An 18,806-nucleotide genomic window follows, 5' to 3' on the forward strand; every position below is an offset into this window, starting at 1 on the left:
ATAATTTGTATTTTGAAAACGTGAGCACCTTAGCCACAAGAAAGCTTTTTTCTTAAAGCTGTTGCATTTCCAGCATTTAGAAAGCTATTTATACAAAGCAGAAATGTAATCAAGTACACAAGTTCAGACAGTATCGAAACTTGTCCTTGCTCGAAGGGTTATGATTGCATATCTATGACCAAAATGAAGTAACCTTCTCCAACACTTTAGAAGGTGTGGCCCTTAAGTTTGCTTATAAACTTTGTGGCTAATTTTAGGTGTGAAGCAACAATCCCCTACAGACTCACATTACTGCTTAATTCCCTCTGCAATACTAGGGTTTTTTGTTCTGTGTGGGGTTCAGGAGGGGGTGGTGTTTGTGTATTGGTTTTAGTTTGTTTTTTTAAGAAACACATGTATCTAATAAAGTGGCTGAATAAAGTCTCATAGTGTCTGTACAACTACATCAACAAGTAGTGCAGATCAGAAGAAAATCTGTGACACAAGATAGCTGCCATTAAGGACCAACATTCACCATCTATGCATTTCAATGATTTCTACTTTAAAGCAGACCAGATTACAACCACAAGTGACCAGGATGCATGAACTGCTCTCCTAGAGCACAACTTCCAGTTTAGTTTCATCCAAAAAAATTCCAATTCAAGTGCTCCAAGACCATTCCATGATGTCAGCCAAAGCACAGCAGGTGAGGATGACAGATTTACTTCAAAAGAACATTCCTAACTCCAACTAAAATACTAACATAGATGCATCTTAAGTTCACAGTTATTTGCACAATATGAGCATATTATTGAAACTAGTCTTTCCACATTTGTTTATTCTATTTAAGTGATTTTACAGCTGAAATTGAAGAGTTGCACTTTACGGATGAGAAACGCAAGAAAGAGATGGAAATAAGTTAGTCTCAAGTGTCCCAAAAAAAATAATGTAAGAAAAGGTGTGTTTGGTTGTAAGCGTTTTTTGTTTGCTTTTTGGTTTGGTTTTTTTTTTAAATATATCAGCCAAAGCAGTGTGTATCACCAGAGTACAGCAAGGCATAATGAAGAAGGTACATCAAGCTGTGAACTCTAGACCCTCCTATGTACTGTTCAGCAGCAGAACTAGAACATACTATCCGACTGCATGCTAGATGCATGGGAGGATGAGTCCTGAGGTTTGTGTCTAAAGACAGGCAACCAGAGAAAAAGTGACTGTTATCTGAGAGCCTGTCTCTTTCCATTTCACCCACAAATTTTACAAGGACCCGATAGATCTGTCTTACATTGTTCCTTGTACAATAGGCATTTCTGCCCAGCAGCTTACTAAAGAGGAGATACAGAAGACAGTGAAAGAAACTGAATTCAGTATAAAGTTTACATTAACCAGCATGCTTTATCCAGGCCTTTATATGCTTTGCCAGCCAAAAATGCTTGTTCAGAGATGGAAAGGCAGGGGAGGTCCTGTTCTAGAGAGCCCGCATTTTCAAAGAGGATTGTAAGCTTCCATCCTATTTACTTAAGCAAAGAGCTTTGGTTCTGATAAAGGTCTAACATAGTTCAGGAGTGCAATACACTCTTGCTCATGGAAGTCTGACTGACACAGATTGGGTGAGGGGTGGAAGAGGTCCAGTCATTTAAGACAAGTTGCATCTTCAATCATTGTGTGATAGGATAAGTAACAGATCACAATGCATCAAAACACCAGATGAGTAACTTATAAGAAAATAGTGCTATCCCTAAAATTCTTCAATTTGTTTGACTCATTGTAGAGCTTCTCCCTGGCATTCTGCTATAGTATCTGAATAAACAGTAGATATCCAAAGAAGAATCCCCCCACCCCATGTCCAAATAACTTGCCTCTAATTCTTTATTCTAGGGAAAGGGTTATTCACCCCAGGTCAAGTTCAGTGTAAAAGGAAAGAGTTGGTAGGGCAATATCTAACTTAAACATCCATTCAGATGTAGAGATAATGCAGAATGGACAGAACGGAATGAATGGTTCACCATGCCTCAGTTAAAGGAGTATTCTCCAAAAACAATTCTAGCTTGCAAAATAATCAGCTACATAAGGCAGCAGCTTCCCCCTCCTTACGCTACAGAAGCCCAGGACAGAAGCCTTGTGTTTATCATCTGCTTTTTCATTTGCACAGTAGAAACTAGTTTAGAGAAAGTGAAGCTGCATTTTGCAGACTGAATTATTCCCCCAAAGTTCCTTAGAAGAACAGCTAGCCTTCTTCATCCATTCAATAGTGACCTTGTTCTCAGTTAGACTTTATACTAGTAAGAAATACACCTAATCTTCATTAACATTATGGCCTGATTCCTTCATAGTAAAAAACTGTCTTGTGCCACTGACCTGCAATATTTTAATACTCTTATACCAAAAAACCCAAGCCCAAGATACCGGTGCACTTGTTCGAATATGTGTAACACCTCTGAGGACGTAGAATACAGACAGATGATGCCTACCATGATACTATAACCCTTCTTCATTCGACTAACATTTTAACAAAATTAAAGGAAGACTTATCCATACAGGCTTCACTCAGATGAAGACTCCTAATCCCTTAAAGGACATGGCAATAATTACACAGTCAGCATCCACAGAAAAGTTTCAAGGATCTTCTTTGTTCTGCAGTGTAGAAGCAACCACTTACAGAATACAACCTGGTCCACTTGCTCACTAGTACAAGTATATTAAAGGATGGCAAACCTTTTGTTCTAAATTATTCAAAAGCTGCACAGGATTAATATGCAGTGCAAGGAAACAGAGAGGTGCCACTTAGTCAGCCTTCTCTAACAGGGACACAGATTTTCCCACATTTCACATACCAGAGTCTGCCTGTGTCCCTGTCCCATCCCCCCATATTTTTGTTATCAGGGAAGGAAGAAGGGGAAGGAATTTGTTACTACCTGTGATTTGTGGAATATAGCTCAGTAACACTTTTTCCCCATAGATCTACTACTGCTATTCTAGCTCAACATGCATGATAGTGAGTTATCCATGTTTTCACCCCATGCAATAACAGTACAGATAGCATTTCAGGGGCAAAAAGATTTTACACAAGTTTCAGTGCTTGGATTGCAGGGTGGAAAACTTCATTCTTTAACTAAATCACATCAATTTTGCTTTTATACATTAAAACACACTCATAGAAAACAATCATACCTTCCTCCTACTGCGTCGTCTTGTGGCTGGGCCCCAGCAGAGTTCCTCTGTGAACGTCGCAGTGACCCCCCTGGATTGTTATTAGGCCGGTTGGACATTGGCACCTCTCTCCTGAAGGGACATACCCTTTCTAGACACTATCATTCACTGAAAAACAAGAGAGATATAGTCATAAGACATGCAGCATGAAGACTCACAGCCATGCCTCAAAAGGCAAATGTAAAATGCCACTGTTTAAGCAAAAACTTAAGACAAAAACCTTTAAACAATTTTTAGTTAAAAGACACAGACCAAGATTCTTCTCAAGAGCATTTAGATCCTTAATACAGAGCAACCAGTTTTCAGTATATATAGCACACAGACGACCTATCGGACAAGATGACCTTTAAAGGTCCCTTCCAACCCAAGCTATTCTATGATTCTATGATGACACGCTTCTTTTCTGGCAGGCTTCTATATTTTAAGGAGACAAGACAAATGCAATTTAGGAGAATCTGTATTTGTCAACATTAAGGAAAAACACACTAACTAGTAAAACTCAATGCCTGATAGAGAGCAATAGTATTTAAGTATTTTAACTCTCATTGTGGGAGATGACAATGCCAGTTTCAGGAATAAGCAGCAGTATCCACAAGATTACAGAAGTAACTTAACTACTGTGCTTTTAAAACAGCTTCTTTCTCTAGTCAGATTTATGCAACTTCCATTTGCATAACGAAAGATACACAGCAATTCAGGAAAAGAGATCTAGCTATATAAGCAAGAAGTTCTTGCTCATGAGAGCTTAATTAGTGGGAAAAGGTATTTGAGACAGAAGAATTAATGAATGTACACAATTATTTAAAAAATAATCAATATGATGGCTTTGTATTACTACTTTTGGAATTGCTTTGTGACTGCTAGAGGTCTATAGATATTATTTTGATAGTTATTTATGGAAGACTACAGTCACACCCAGCTGCAGTCCTCAGAAACAGAGGTATTTCAGGATCAAGCCTCACTTAGCTCCTCAGTGAACAGAGGTAACTTTTGTATCCTGTGCTAAATTGGTATTTCTATACAGAGAGCATAGCAACAGGACCACAACCAGCAAATCTAGTTTTACTGTTTCTAATTGCATGGAATCTGGTAAAAGTGGTATTTGCAGGTGAAAAAAGCCACAAGAAGGAAAATAACCCAAGTTTAAGAACACAATAGTCTATATGCTGATTCAGTATCTATTATACCTATAGCACAGTAAGCAAGAAGTCTGCCAGGAAAGAGTTTAAAACATTTCAGCTGCAGATAACTAAGGCTCAGTTCAAATGCCTCCAATAAAATAACTCTCAAGACCTGGCATTGTCAGTAAAGCCACGCAATACTTGACTATAATTGTCTATTCCTCTGAAAGAGCCTACAGAAGTGAACAAAAGTGAGTAGGAAAAAAAAAGAATCCTAAATGATTCCATTTTACTGTAGACCATAGGAAACCAGGCACATAAATTGATATTATGCAAACCATTACCTCACATACCTCGTACAATGCCAAAAGGAACATGTATTTGATCAAGACATCTGCACAGCACAAGAAATTAGTGATCAGGATTCTGCTAGCTCAGATTCAGTCCTGTTACACTGTAATGATACAACCTAGTACTAGAAGCTCCCAGTTAGCATGCCAGAAATATTTTAAATAAGCTCCAGGAATCAAATAAGAATACCAGTTAGGCAGAAGAATTGCTCCCCATCCCAATCCCCACATCACAGGAGTCAAAAGCATCTTTTAGAAGTTCTTTGTGGTCTTTCCACTAAGAGGTCCAACAGAGCAGCAGACAGCAAAAGCAGAAAGCAGGATTAATTAGCAAATCATTGTCTTTACCTTGTTTTTTTACTTTATGCTTAGGAACTTGAAAGAATATAAGTAAAGCACAAAATACAAAATCCCACAAAATACAGTTGTTCAATGAACCTTGTAGCTAGAAGTCTTCATGACTGGGAAGCTGAGAAAGCTGTAAACCCTACTCCTCAAGCTGAGCTTTCCCTCTTCATGATTATTTCTTTTACCCTAACTCCTTAATCATAGCAGATATTCCCACTAACAGAAAGGTTTAAAGCTTTAAGTAATACATGACACCTTCAGTCTACAACTTCTAATACTTTAGAGCACAAAAAGATTTACAATGAAACAGAAAAAGCCTGCTATAGCTGGAAATTATGCCAGCTTGCTGGTGGAGCCAGATTAGTCAGGTTGAAGAGAGCCTAAGTGGTAGTATTCTCTTCAGAGTACACCGCAGACAGAAGACAACAAGCCTAGCATTAACCAGGCTGAAAGCTGACCAAGGTTCCAGCACTACCTAGGGGGTCTAGCTGAAGTCAATCACAGGCACTGTCAAATGCTGTTGTGTATTCTCTCTTTATTTCTTTGTATTCAAACATCAAATGACAACAACTTCTCTTCATAAACATCAGCAAGGAGGCACGTTTTGTGCCTTTTCTGAAAGAAGGGAGTAGTGTCCCCTCCTGCACAAAGGTCAACTGAGGCTGAAATTGGGTACTAATGTCAAACTATCAGTCATACTATGAAATGGTCACCATAGATCCATTGTATCACCTTGTACTGACTATAAGAAGAACGTGCATTCCAGCAGGTTTCATTCTGCAAGGACCAGTGCTCACTCTAGAGCTCTGCTAGGTCAGCCACATGCTTTCCCACCTAGGGCTAGTACACGGGCTCCTCCGCAAAACACCAGAAGAGTTAGCTGAAGAAAACATCACACAGGCAATCCTGGTGCTGTCTAGGGAAACTTTAGTTTCATGTTGATCTGTCTGGGTCAGCCAGCCACTTTAAGTAGTCTGTGCTTAAAAGTTATGCAGCACAGTGTGTTGTCATACACATGATATTTTCAGCTGTGTAGAAGAATGAAATGGCAGCTGTTCTATCCTGCAAGGCATCTGTCCAGTCAAGATGATGTCCAGAGTTACCTTCTATACCAAAACCTCTCAACTTAACTGTGTTTCTTATTCTGTAGTGTGTTACCATATGACTCCCAGTTTGCCATTAAATATAATGCTGCTGCATGATTCGGTTATGACCTTTAACATCAAAACATTAACTTAAGTCTCACTGCAAGTATCTGAAGCCACACAATACCACGTGCCCAGTTAGTCCAGTAGGGAAGAGATCTGTTCTATGGGTCACAACTGTCTTCACATGCTAGAACAACAAGAAAAGAGCCCTAAGGTTCCTAAATCTGTTCTCATTCAGACTTGTCCCTCCATCTGTAAGCCTCACTCCCAGCACTTGGCTTATTCTTCCCCCTCTTTAGATACCTAAATTCAAAGGAGATGCACAACCCAGCAGATCAGCTGAACGCACCAGTGCAGTCCTGTCACATTTTAAGACTATTTCCTCAACTACTTTGAGCATTCTCCCCATGCTCACAATAAGAATAAGCTACAACTGTACATCAGACCTCCGTGCTTCAGTTGACAGGTGTTGCAATTTGAGAATTTTAAGTTCAGGTCCTCTTCTAGCAAAGTTTTCTGTAAACAAGCCGTTTTAGTTAATGTTTCACAGCCCCATATTCCTAGCTGGAATGATGCCAAAGCACTGGCCCACAGATGCTCTCCTCATAAGCAGACTCTTTAGATTGAGGACAAATTCTAAAAACCAGCATTTCAAATAAACCCATAACGTATCTTCTGAAGACATCTAACAGCACAGGCATCTAATTATTATTATCTTGCACAGTACTCTTGAGTTTTAGTAAACAGTTTGATTACCATCAACAGTCATCTTTGTTACTGTACAGGAAAGCAACTAGAATTAATTTCTGTAGACCTAACATACCTATTACAAACACTATAGCTAATGTATAGCCAACATATTACTTGGAGAGGTTCCACAGGAACACAAGATACAAAAACCACCTGTCAACTTGCAGTGAAGCCTTCACCTTTCTTCTCATGGAAAAGCCAACAGGAAGTGACTGACAGTTTTCCATGTCTTTGTAGCAAACAGAGGAAACAGCCAACTACAGAACAAGCCTGTATCAGCTTTTACTTAACACCCCAAATCACTCCCTGAAGGATACTGTGAACTGTAATGTAGCCTATTGTGATGTAGGCTAGAGAGAGGAAAAGAGAATGAGTAAACTGAAGCACTCCAATAGGCTCTAGGGCCACTAATAGTGTAACAAGGCAAACCAGTAACAACCCCTGTAAAAACGGAATTGAACCCTTTCACAAGAAAAGGGCTTCCTTATCTACTTGGATGAGCTCTAGAAGTTGTTTGTTTGGTTTTGGGGTTTTGTTGTTTTGTTTTGGGTTTTTTTTTTTTTTTTTTTTTTTTTTTTAAGTTCTTTGCAAGAGTCTTGGTAGTGCAAGAATTTTTCAGGCTTTTGCACCCCAATTTCCTGAATATTTAAGGATAAGCCTAGCACCCCTGCCTATAATACTCCATTATAATACCTGTTACCTGCTTGGAGTTGAGCTAAGTACACTGGTCAGCATACTGTCTCTTTTGTACCTTGGCCCAAAAAACCAGTGCCCTTACTTAATGCTGCTGCAGTAATCCAGCTTCTCAAAACTGCAAAGACTTACTGCCCTGAAGTCAGTATTAGGCAAAAGGCTGGGGGGGGGCGGGGGGGGGGGGGGGGGGGGGGGGGGGGGGGGGCGGGGAGAAGGAAAAGACAGGAGAATGTTTATATGCCTTGTAAGTTCAGAACATTTTCTTCCAGCAACTTGCACATCTTGCCAGCCAGAACCCAGAGTTCATCGTACTTATCAGAAAATGTTAAGTCTAAGGCTTCAGATTTGTATTCCTTCACTTCAATGTGGATAACATTAATTTACTTGATCAACTGTATCTGTGACAAATCTAGTCAGTTAAGGTAGGAGCAACATTCTAAATATATAAGCATACAACACATTTAAGAGTTGAGACTTTGATTGCAACTAAACTGAAGAACTTACTGCATATGGTTTAGTAACTGCTGAATTGTTTTGGACCTACATTACTTCATTTTAAACTGATCTCATAGCTGCACCTCATTTTTGCTCACTGCTCACAAGGTTCTCCTCATTTACCTGCAAACATACACACCTATTTTCTTGCCTTGCAAGCAAGCACTTGCAAGCACTCATTCAATTACTTCTACCACTTCACCAGCTGACTCAGAAATTAAGAACTTTTTAGTCCAGTTAGTTGCTTTAAACTGAGTCTTGTGCAGCTGATCTTGACACAATATTCTTCCTCACTATACTCTCTAAATTCAATAGTTAACCACTCTGCCCAGTTCTTTTTCCACTGCAGTCCTCATCTCCAAACATAAATTTCACGTCAAAGCTCCCTGAAGGCAGAAGCTTGTATTTTCAGTTTAGCAGCCTCTTGTCCCTTCTGCTTGTAGAAATAGTTCATGGAATAATTTAGGGAGTGGGTACAAAAACATACTGAAGATTTCCTAGAAAAAAATTTCTGTGACATCTCCCAAATTCTCATCATCCCTCCCTTCTTCCTGACAGCAAATTTCTATACACAAAGAAGGGGAAAAGATATTGTCCCATGAACTGCAAGGTGCTATAAGGTACAGTAAGGTGTACGGATTTCAGCTGTGTTCATGCAAATCCTGGGTTATTCAGCTGCATGAAAGCATTGAGCCTTAAGGAATGACAAGCTTTTCTTCTTCCAACATAGGAAGAGCAAGCTACCACTTATTTTCTTATCTGCTTCCGTTTCTAGTTTCTCCCCATGAATAGCCATAAGCTGTCTACATGATTTAAAGATGCTAGAGTACACTAAGGCTTACCTGCTGCACTGCATCTAATGATGTAAAATTCACATGGTGACCTTTATCAAATTAACTTCTTTTGATACAGAAACCACACAAAATCACACTGAATCATAATTAGGTTAGACTGTATTCTTTTTGTATTCTCCCCCTCCAATGCTAAAGAACAAAACAAACTACATACACAGAAATACATGCACAGACACACTAACTAGAGCAAATTCAGTACATAAAGAAGAGTCTTCAGGACAAACAAGACTCTACAGCCTCTTAGTACCGTAACATTACCTCACTGCTGGGAAGACAGACAAGTAGGTATTAAGGAAGCTTCTTCTTAAAACGAATATGTTGGGTCGTAAGGAAACAGATTTCTACACCTCTTCCAGCACGGAATTTCGACAAACTTAAATAGTTGCATCACTTTTGTCAGTTCTCTTGGAAGACATTAATAAGATATTGATGGGAAGACAAGCGGAGTTTAACACCATACAGAGGCAAACTCCTCTTCAGACCGAATACCTCTGACGCAGGGTTCAACTGTAGTACAGGAGTTAAGTAAGAATCATTAAAAAAAGCCTTGGCTGGAAAGGATCTCTCAAGATCATTTGGTCCAACCCCCGGTTGAAAGCAGGACCTTAGATTATGTTCGAGATCTCTCATTCTGCTAAGAAGTGACAATTTCCAGTCATGATGACAAAATATATTCTGAGTTCTGAGCAAGATGAGAAAGGCAAAAGGTGACTCATGGGAGATACCCTGAAGAAAGGGGAAAGGAAAAAAAAAAAAAAAATCACAAATTACGATATCAAAACATCATGCCAGATAGAAAGCCATGCAGAGACGACACTAACAGACTATCAGAAAATAGTATTTTCAGCAGAAGCATTTGATAAAAAAAGTCATGCAATAGATGTCAGTTCAAGTAACCCAAGATCTCAGATCTGTGTAGATGTACAGGTGTGCAAGGACACACTCCCCATCCCTCCCAAGGACAACCTCTCTGAGCAGAAAAGAAACAACTCCGGCCCTGTTCCTCACTAGAATCACATATAGCTCAGAAAGCATTCCCTCCCCTTCAGTTCCTCAAAAACACAATCCATTAACCTGGACTAAGATGAAAAAGTAAGCAAAATGGGCATGTAAGCTACAAATATCAAAGGAGCCCAGCCACTGAAGACATTACAGACTTAGGACTAGCTCACATGTCCATTTTTACACTGGGTAACTTTAGACAACACAGAAGCTATTAGCCAGAGACAGATTTTTCCAAATTGCTAAAAAAAAAAAGCTTCAGCACAGTATTCTTCCCAGATTAATTTACAACAGAAGAGATCTTTTTAATTCAGCTACTCCGTAATCATTAGAGTGGAAGCATTTCTTAACCATTTCAAAAATACCCCACATATTAAAAGAGGTATAGACACTGCAGAAAACTTCAAAAACCTGTAGGCCATAAATACACTCAAACTATGGACTCCATAGAAAAAAAAACCAAACCAAAAAAATCAGTAAAAGAGCAGGAGTTACGCCCTGTTCCACTGACTTTACAACAAACAGCCATCAGACAATTATGGCAACCTTTGGGCCTTGCTACATTAAGAAGAAGTCAGCTTTCCCTTACACAGTCTTTCAAGAGCATAGACCTTGCCTAGCCTTCTAGCTGAGACAGTAGCAATGCAGAAGGCCACCTTTATAGAATTAGCAAAACAAGCGGCTAGGAACTTGAAAGGATGTAACCACCAGGTTAAGATTCTCTAGACTGCATCTATGTGTGTATGTCTACAATGACCTATAGACAAAGACTGGGAAGAGAAAGTCTTGGCATGGAAGAGGAAGGGAAAAGAGCTAAAAATATCTTCATTTGTGACCTCATGGTTCGGAATTAGGGAGAACTACACTGCTAATTGGCAGTTAGAATATTCATTGCCTCAAACTGAAGATTTACAAGTTCCCACAGGAGATAAGAACGCTGAAAGTGCCTCTGAAAAGATACACAACACTGCTCACTAGAGGAATGCCCAGGTTGTTAGGACTGTGTGATCCAACAGGTTATACATGCCATGACCCCAAGCCAGCAAAGCAGCACCCTTACCTACTGACTTCTGTCTGGTGAAAGGACTGGAAGATACCTGTGCACAAGATAAACATAGCTTGAGAACACATAGTCTGGGGAAGTCAGAGGTCAAGTATTCTTTAAGGAAAGATCTAAATACATGCTATCACATGGTCCAGTGTTGGTAAGAATAGTTTTGTGACAGTGGGAAGACATTCTGAGTTGCAGAAGCTGAACAGCCTCCCCTGCTTCAAGCAGGTCAGTTGAATTTGAAGTCTGAGACTGCAGAGACCTTTAGCTTGGCCTGGTACGGAAAAGCAAACTGAAGATGTCTTCAGTGACCTGGAAGAAGCTTAAAACCTTGTTCCATAAAGATTACTGAGACCTGGCATCCATCGTTGGTTTAGAAAGAAAACAGTGGATTGGCCTATACACCACAGCCAGGGCTTTAGCAAGTCCTTTTGGGCTGTGGAAAAGTCAAACGGAAAGAGCAAATGGGGCACTACTCAAAACTATAGAGAAGCACAGGTATCACTGGCAGATGGCTTTATAACCAGTCAACAGTACAACTGACTATTTAAGAATTTAAACAGCTCAAGAACCAAGAGAAACCTATGGATGGAGGGGAGGGCCACAAATTAGCTAAAAAAATATGCACCTGCAGAAGTTAGACAGCAGAACATTCCTGTTCATCTGGACAGCTTAAAGGAACCAAAAAAACACTGCTCATGTTCTATTCTTTATGTGGTTGTACAAGATACAAAGGTGAGCTCAGGTGTCTCAGGTCTGTTCATACAACTAGTGTCCCCAGCTCATGGTACACAGGAATCCATAGCTTCATTTCATTACTGAAGAAAGAATCACCATTTTAGCATACTGAGAAATTAAACCAGGACTAAAGCTTAACTGAATTCTTGCAAGCTTGTTAAGGGGGCTAGAGAATATTAAGATTGTAAAAGCCTTTATCCTCTCCTACTCCTTTCCTCTGGAAGACCTGAAGCTGCAGTCTGAGGAGAAAAAGTAAAGGACTTGGATGGAACAAATATAATGCTGTTTTGAGGGCATCCCTCTTCAGTTCTGCCACCTCACTGCTTTGTTTCTCTTATGTTCATCAAGGACAGAAACACTACAAGTTGTGTCACTCTTCTTTGGACTGCATTTTGGTTCACAAAATTACACAAGTGTCATTCAGACCTTAGATCCTCATCCAAAAGAGAGGAAAAAAAATAGAAAGCATTTCATTTTATTCTCTTGCTTCTCTATGGTTTAGCATTCTGTATCTTTGGAAATTAAAAGTGTTGTCAACAGCAACTATTCCTCTCAAATGAGAGCATCAGCAATAGAGTTTATAATAAAAACAATCTCTTAGAACATTTTTTACAAGGGTAGATCACAACTTAATTCAAAGAATCTGCCCTTGTTAAAAAAAAGAATTGAGTTGTTCTCCAAATAAAGCAAGTTTGTTGTTACCTTTCCCTGTCACCATTTGTAACACATCCAAACTAGTTCAATGTAAGTTTTCCATCAGTGTATGGTTTGACTTGAATTCATTAACAAAGGAAGGCAATGCTCTCTCCATGGCAGAATGCCAGGACTCAACACTTCAAGAAAATATTTTCATGTTTACAACACCTGTAGTTTCTCAGTCTTCAGTGCTCTGTTTTGTTTTGGTTTTTTTAACCAGGTAAACATTAAGTTCTGTTGCATAATCCAGTCAATTCTGCAGCAGTTAAATTTTTTCTGTGCACAAATATAAAGATTATCAAAAGCATAAGAACCCAGAAACTTCTGAATCAACCTGTATTCAGTAAAAGAATAGTCTGATCTGGATAGCTGCAAGTCAGCCAGCGACAGCTCAGCTTAAGAAGCAGCCCAGAGATATTTAAACTATCTCAGTAACATGAAAGATTTGTTATACCACATGGAGAACAGGCACATATAAACATAGCAAATGTTAGCTGCACAATACTGAACCAGTTTTTGTCTCTTTGTTGACAGATCTTTTTCCCTCTTAGCACAGCAATGGGAAAGAGAAGGGAAAAGTGAGGAATGGGTGTCTTCAAAGTTTATTCTTCTGTACACTTGTGTCACAGAGCAAAATTTCTCTGCCAAATCAGATCCTATAGCAAGAACTTGACTTCACCTCTACAGGAACTTTAGAATTACTGTTACTTACTGACAAGCTGCTAGACAGAGAAGTTTACACAAGAGTCTCAGTATGCAATTCTGCTACCTCGTGCTAATACAAGTGTGGTTCCAACTTGTTAGCAACAATGGAAATACTACTCACTTTTTTCCTTTTTTAAATTAAACAAAAGCAACTGGTATCTCTTCAAGGGAAAAGAACATATTTTCCAGCAGCCAAACTCTGACCAAAATTCCGCTATTTGTACCCAGAGTGAATTGATGTGAATTCTTCTTTGTTTCTAGCAGACTCCCAACAAAAACCATCACAAGCAACAGAAGTAAAATCTCATCTGTCCTTCATTTTCAGCTTCTCTAGAAACCCTTGTTTAGTAGGAGCCAGAATTCACTATCTGTGTGGTGGCTTAAGCTTTCACTAACATTATAAAAAAAAAAAACATGCTGCCTGGCAAGCGTGAAGGAGAACATTCTCTTCAGAAGAGGGGAATGAATTTGAATGAGGCGCTTTTACCTTCTGTGAGGCAACATGAACAAAAGCACAGAATCCTTCATGAAGCCAGAAATGAAGACAAGCTAGCAGGTAAGTGCCCAAGTTAAGACCAAGTAAACAGGTGTGGCAAAGTTGGGGCAGGGGACATTTATTACCAGTGAAGAAAAAAGTCAGTTGAGTGATTAGTGCAAATTTCAATTTAGAAGCTTGATTTCAGTATTGTCATGTGAGTGAACCAAGAAGTACCCAAAATCACCACCCACTCCAAGACTGCCCTGCCCAATGCTTAATGCCCAGCTGCCTTTGAGCTGCATAGCTCCATTTACTTCAACATTATGAGTTTGAATGCAGAGACTACTGCTACAACACCAAGTCTCTTCCCTATCCTAACCCCACAGACCAGAGGGTGCCTTATTTACAGTCTGCCATTCACCTGCATCTGGCACACACAGCCCTTAAGTAAAATCAAGTGCAACAGCACAAGACAAATACTGATATGGTACATACTCATGTTCTACCTGCAGAGCCTGTTAGACAATACATGCCCAACATCGCACCATGGCAGGTTGCCTGAGCCCTGCCAAGTTCCTAATCAACTTTTGCCAAGCTGTCTTAAATTACAGAGAGAGACTTAGTGAGCTCAGTGGCTAGTAAAACATGGTTTGGTCACCCAAAGTCTAAATTAACATAAAATGATCTCTGCAATCTTCTAAACAACTAGAAGGGGGGAGGCAGAAACAAAAAAGAAAAGAACTTTAATTAGCCACTAGAATGAAGGAATTCAGAGACTAGATCTTACAGAAGTTACTGCTGGAAGAAGAAACACAAAAACCAGTTGACTTTTACATGCAGATTAGACAAGTGCCACAGATAAACCCAAGATTACAGGTCTAAGGGCATTATGTAGATCACCTTGAAAACAAGGTAAAAGAGGGAGGAGACTGGGTCTTCATTTTGATAATATTCAGCTTCAGCTTGAAACTAGTTTACGTACAGAAATGCCAAAAGTTGAGAAGCCTGTTCACTCATACTAGCATGTCTTAAAGAGAAAGACTTTAAAGATAAAAACAAAAATTTAAAAAAAAAAAAAAAATCTATGTTTCCAGGGGAAGGGGAGAGGGGGAGTACTCATCTGTTTTCCACTGAACTAGAATGGGTCTCAAGTTTTTGCATCTTCCAAATATCATTTAGAAAAGTTTTGGACAAATCAGGAGGATATTAGGAGTTTTCATTTTGTTTTTCTAATTACTATATTTAGCACTGAGTCAAGCTGATGTCTGTTGAGGCTTCCTTTTCTACACTGTCTCAAGCAGGTTATGCTATCCTCCTGAACGAAGACTCCTATGCAAATGCTACACAAAAAAGGTCATAGGCCTAATGCATAGCAAAATTCCTATGCCACATGATACAATCTGGGAAATGGTTTAATTGTAGTTGTTGAGGAAGAAATCCAATTAAAACAGGTTAAGTTTCCGGCTTCCTCAGCACTGGATCTACACATGGACCTTTAGCTATCACAAGGATACTGCAACAACAAACAAAGGGCTTAAACACATTTAAGGTTTCTAAACTGGGTAGTGCTCAAATCAATGGCATCTTGGAATTGTGCCACAGATGCATCTTCTCAACAAAAGGAAAACAATTTACACACGGACATTATACCTCGCAGTGATGTAATTAAGAGCAAGCTCCAATACACATACCAAATTACTGACATAGGCACAATTAAAAGACATTTACCTTGTATGAAATCATGAACCAAACTACCTACCAAACATCTGTACAGAGGAACAGAAGAGAAGTTCTGCGTAAAGCTGAACAAAAGGAAGTCACACCCAAAGAAACACCTGTTAAACACTAAGGATTAAGCTGTCTTTAAGCTGATCCTATCGTTGGTAGGATCAGGACTTTACAGTGCTCAGAGCTATTCTTTCATGGTAACTACGCAGAAGAACATAAAATATTAGCTTCCACAACTGCATTTTAGGAAGGTTCCAACCTTTACAGTCATGGAAAAAGTTGTCAAAAGCCAGAGTACTAAGCTTTATGAAAAAATTAAATTACTTTATGGCACACTGTACTGACAAGACTGTCTACTCCACAAACACGCACCATTTCAGTACTCAACAAATGAAACAAGTTTGTGGGAACGAGGCATTGTACGTGCGGATTACAGAGTATGGGAATGGCAAATGAGCGTCCCAAGAACCTGAATACAGAGGGTTAAGATGCTGAACTTGAGCAAATCTAAATATTAGAGCTCTTTCAAACGCTTTTTAGCTGGATGCCAGACTTAGTCTTAATTTTAAGCTAGATAACAACCCACCATCACCGAAGTTTAACACAGACAAAAACATCTACTACAAATTCCTCTCCTCCTTCCCACATGTGCAAGTACCACCAGCCCTTTTTTTCCTGCTTTACCTCACCAATGATTTTTACCTCCTCTCTCCCAGGCTACTCTCACACTTTCCTTGCACAAGCAACAACTGTAACTAAACCCATATTTTATAGTTCACTAGATTAAAAAGTTGACACTAATAAGGTATTTTTCCTCAGGGTCATAACATGGCCAGGTTTGCCTAAGCCCGAATTCCTTCCCAATAGTCAATCACTTCAGAGTTGGAAGAAAGGCTACTTACTTCCTGGCAAGGAGATGTTCCAATAGATGCTACCTAAATCTGTTCAATGCTTTTTGATACCTTCCAGCTAAACTGCTGCTCTCTAATGTACTGAAAGGATTCACAGACTACCAGTAACACACAACACATATCGGAAGAACACAAAGTTTCTCCACAGCTCTGAGATACTTATAAAAGAATAAGCAGAGCTGTAAGCTCTCTATAGCTTGATTTTAGGACCAAAATGATTATTTAAGAACTAGATATTACAATAGCTGATTTGATAAGCCTTTGTTCTTGTAATTTGCTCTGTGACCCAATCAGCATACTCAAGACTTGCCTCCTATACAGGTGACCTTTTATCCTACACTAATGCTTAACTATGCCTTACGAGCAAACCTAAAACCTATCACCCCCAACCAACACATATTGATTCTGGCCTTGTCTAGGATTGGAAGAAAATATGGTGAGGAAGACAGGAAAGGAAGACAGTGTTTCTTTTAAGTACCTTGTGTGTACATCAATGATAGAATACTTTGGAGCAAAGCTATGCATCCATCTTGCTACGCTCCTGAAAGACATTTTTGCAAACACGAAAATAATGCCATACCATTAAGATGACACAGAATTGGAAGCAAACTTCACTTGACAACTCCTATGCAAGATGTCTTGTCTTTTTTTTTCTTTAAAAAATATCCATGAGACACTCATATAGCTTTAGAACTATTCCGCATGTCATCCTCTTTACTATTTATTTTAAGCCATTTAATAAAATGCACTAATAAGGGAGACAACACAAACAAAAGGATATTTAACTGGAGAGGGCAGCTTCACCATGATGCAAGACAGAACAACTCTCTTTACAACACTTGAGTAAGAAACACACAGGGAATGGAGTGGCTTCAGGGAAAGCTTAAAGAAAGAATATGAAGTAGACAGGCTTGTGAAGGAAGAGGGAAAACAACCTGTAGGCCCAGAAGTGAGCACAGTTTCTTCCTTCCCTCCCCTATGCACAGTATCTTATCATATGAAATGCAAACTTTAGGTATTTCATAAAGGCTGCAGCCTCTCTTAATTCTACATCTGTTTCGCTAATCAAAGCTACTCAGCTAGGAGCATGCACATCCCCATCCCACATATGCTTAATGAGCAATGAAGCGTTCTAGTAATCACAGTATCTTTACTACCTCTACTTCCCCACTTCAAGTCTTTGAAATAAATCTTTTCTCCCATCAATTATTTCCGAGCACCTCCATCCCCCATTAGCTACCAAAAGATGCCAAATTAATTGTACTAACTTTGGGTCTTTCTTCTGTGCTTTTCAAACTTTATTTGTATGTTTTCTTTGTATTTAAAGGCTCCCCTGGCAGAACAGTTTCGGGACACACATACTGTGTACTGCAATTTGAAAACAGCCTGATCTGTCTAGCATGAATTTCTTCCACAGAACTGAAAGTTAAATAGTTTGAAAACACTGCTCACCAAATTTGCAGCATCTATTAAGAAATAGTTTCAACTATTTCCTATTAAATGTCTATTTTGACTAATTAGAAAGTAGAGGGTATAAAGCTTCTAACATTGAATTTTCACTCCAGCAGTCTGGTGTTATAGCTTCAAATATCAAGGACAGCATATGCCATTAGCATATACTAATATGATAATATTTATTACATTAAACAGCTGCATGATAAGAGCCTGAAAGTTTCAGTGGTGCTTTTTTTATTTTCAAGAAAAACATTTCAGATGTGGTATAGCCGTGTGTGTTTTATAATGGATATTTTTCTAATTAAAATGACAGCATAAACATTCTGTACGTATTCAAGTATGACAGACATTCTGAGCCAAACACACCTCTTTTTTTTTTTTATAACTCCATTAACTCTAAGCTTAATAGTGATTACATTTCCTTATACTCTTCATATAAGATTTAACTTACTACTAAAGTTACAGTACAGACTAAGGAGAGAAAACCTAAACAAGCCAGACTTTAGGGCATTAGAGCTATCAGTCTGCACTGTGCAGTTTTTCAGCTGAACTCCACTATATCTTCCAAAGAGTACCACAGTACTGATGGAAGTTAAAAACATAACTACATTTCTTGGGAGACATCCTAGCAAGCATGGTCATCTAAGTAAATTACAACGGAAAGTTAGTTCCTCTAATCCAAAAAACTAAGTGAAAGTCTTGTGTACTTGGTAGAAGGTAGTTTCCAACTACTACATATATTTATCCAAAGTTCCTACCTTTGAGTACGTCATTATTTCAAACTCCTTCACTTACACAAATACCTTAGAAGGTACAGGGATAGAGTACAATTATTAGTTTCACTCTAATGCCTGTGCAGACCATTTTCGTGTTAGAATTCAGCACATCAAACTTCAGGAGTCGGTCAAAAATATAGATGATTGCATCTGTACAAGTTTATATAGACAATTTAAAACCTGACACTTTGAACTATCACCAATTGTCACCAGTAAAAGCTTTCAAATTCTGCTGAAGCAAGCTGAAATTCCATCAGCTTCTCCTCCACTCTGCTGCCACAAATGCTACCCCAGTCTATGCAAGGATAAAGAACAAAGCAG

At 39.0% G+C, this 18,806-nt stretch overlaps 1 protein-coding gene across 11 annotated transcripts in view; it reads right to left on the reverse strand.

Annotated features, from left to right (window-relative positions):
• Positions 1 to 18,806, reverse strand: part of TRIP12 (thyroid hormone receptor interactor 12) — an 81,603-nt gene that overhangs the window by 50,747 nt on the left and 12,050 nt on the right. For all 11 annotated transcript variants that reach the window (XM_050902729.1, XM_050902727.1, XM_050902725.1 and 8 more), the window contains exon 2: positions 3,148 to 3,294. In XM_050902729.1, the coding sequence (XP_050758686.1) occupies positions 3,148 to 3,245 (98 nt within the window). In that variant the 5' untranslated portion in view covers positions 3,246 to 3,294. The remainder of the gene's footprint in view (positions 1 to 3,147; positions 3,295 to 18,806) is intronic.

Source organism: Gymnogyps californianus, chromosome 10 (assembly GCF_018139145.2).
Source record: "Gymnogyps californianus isolate 813 chromosome 10, ASM1813914v2, whole genome shotgun sequence".
Lineage (NCBI taxonomy): Eukaryota > Metazoa > Chordata > Aves > Accipitriformes > Cathartidae > Gymnogyps > Gymnogyps californianus.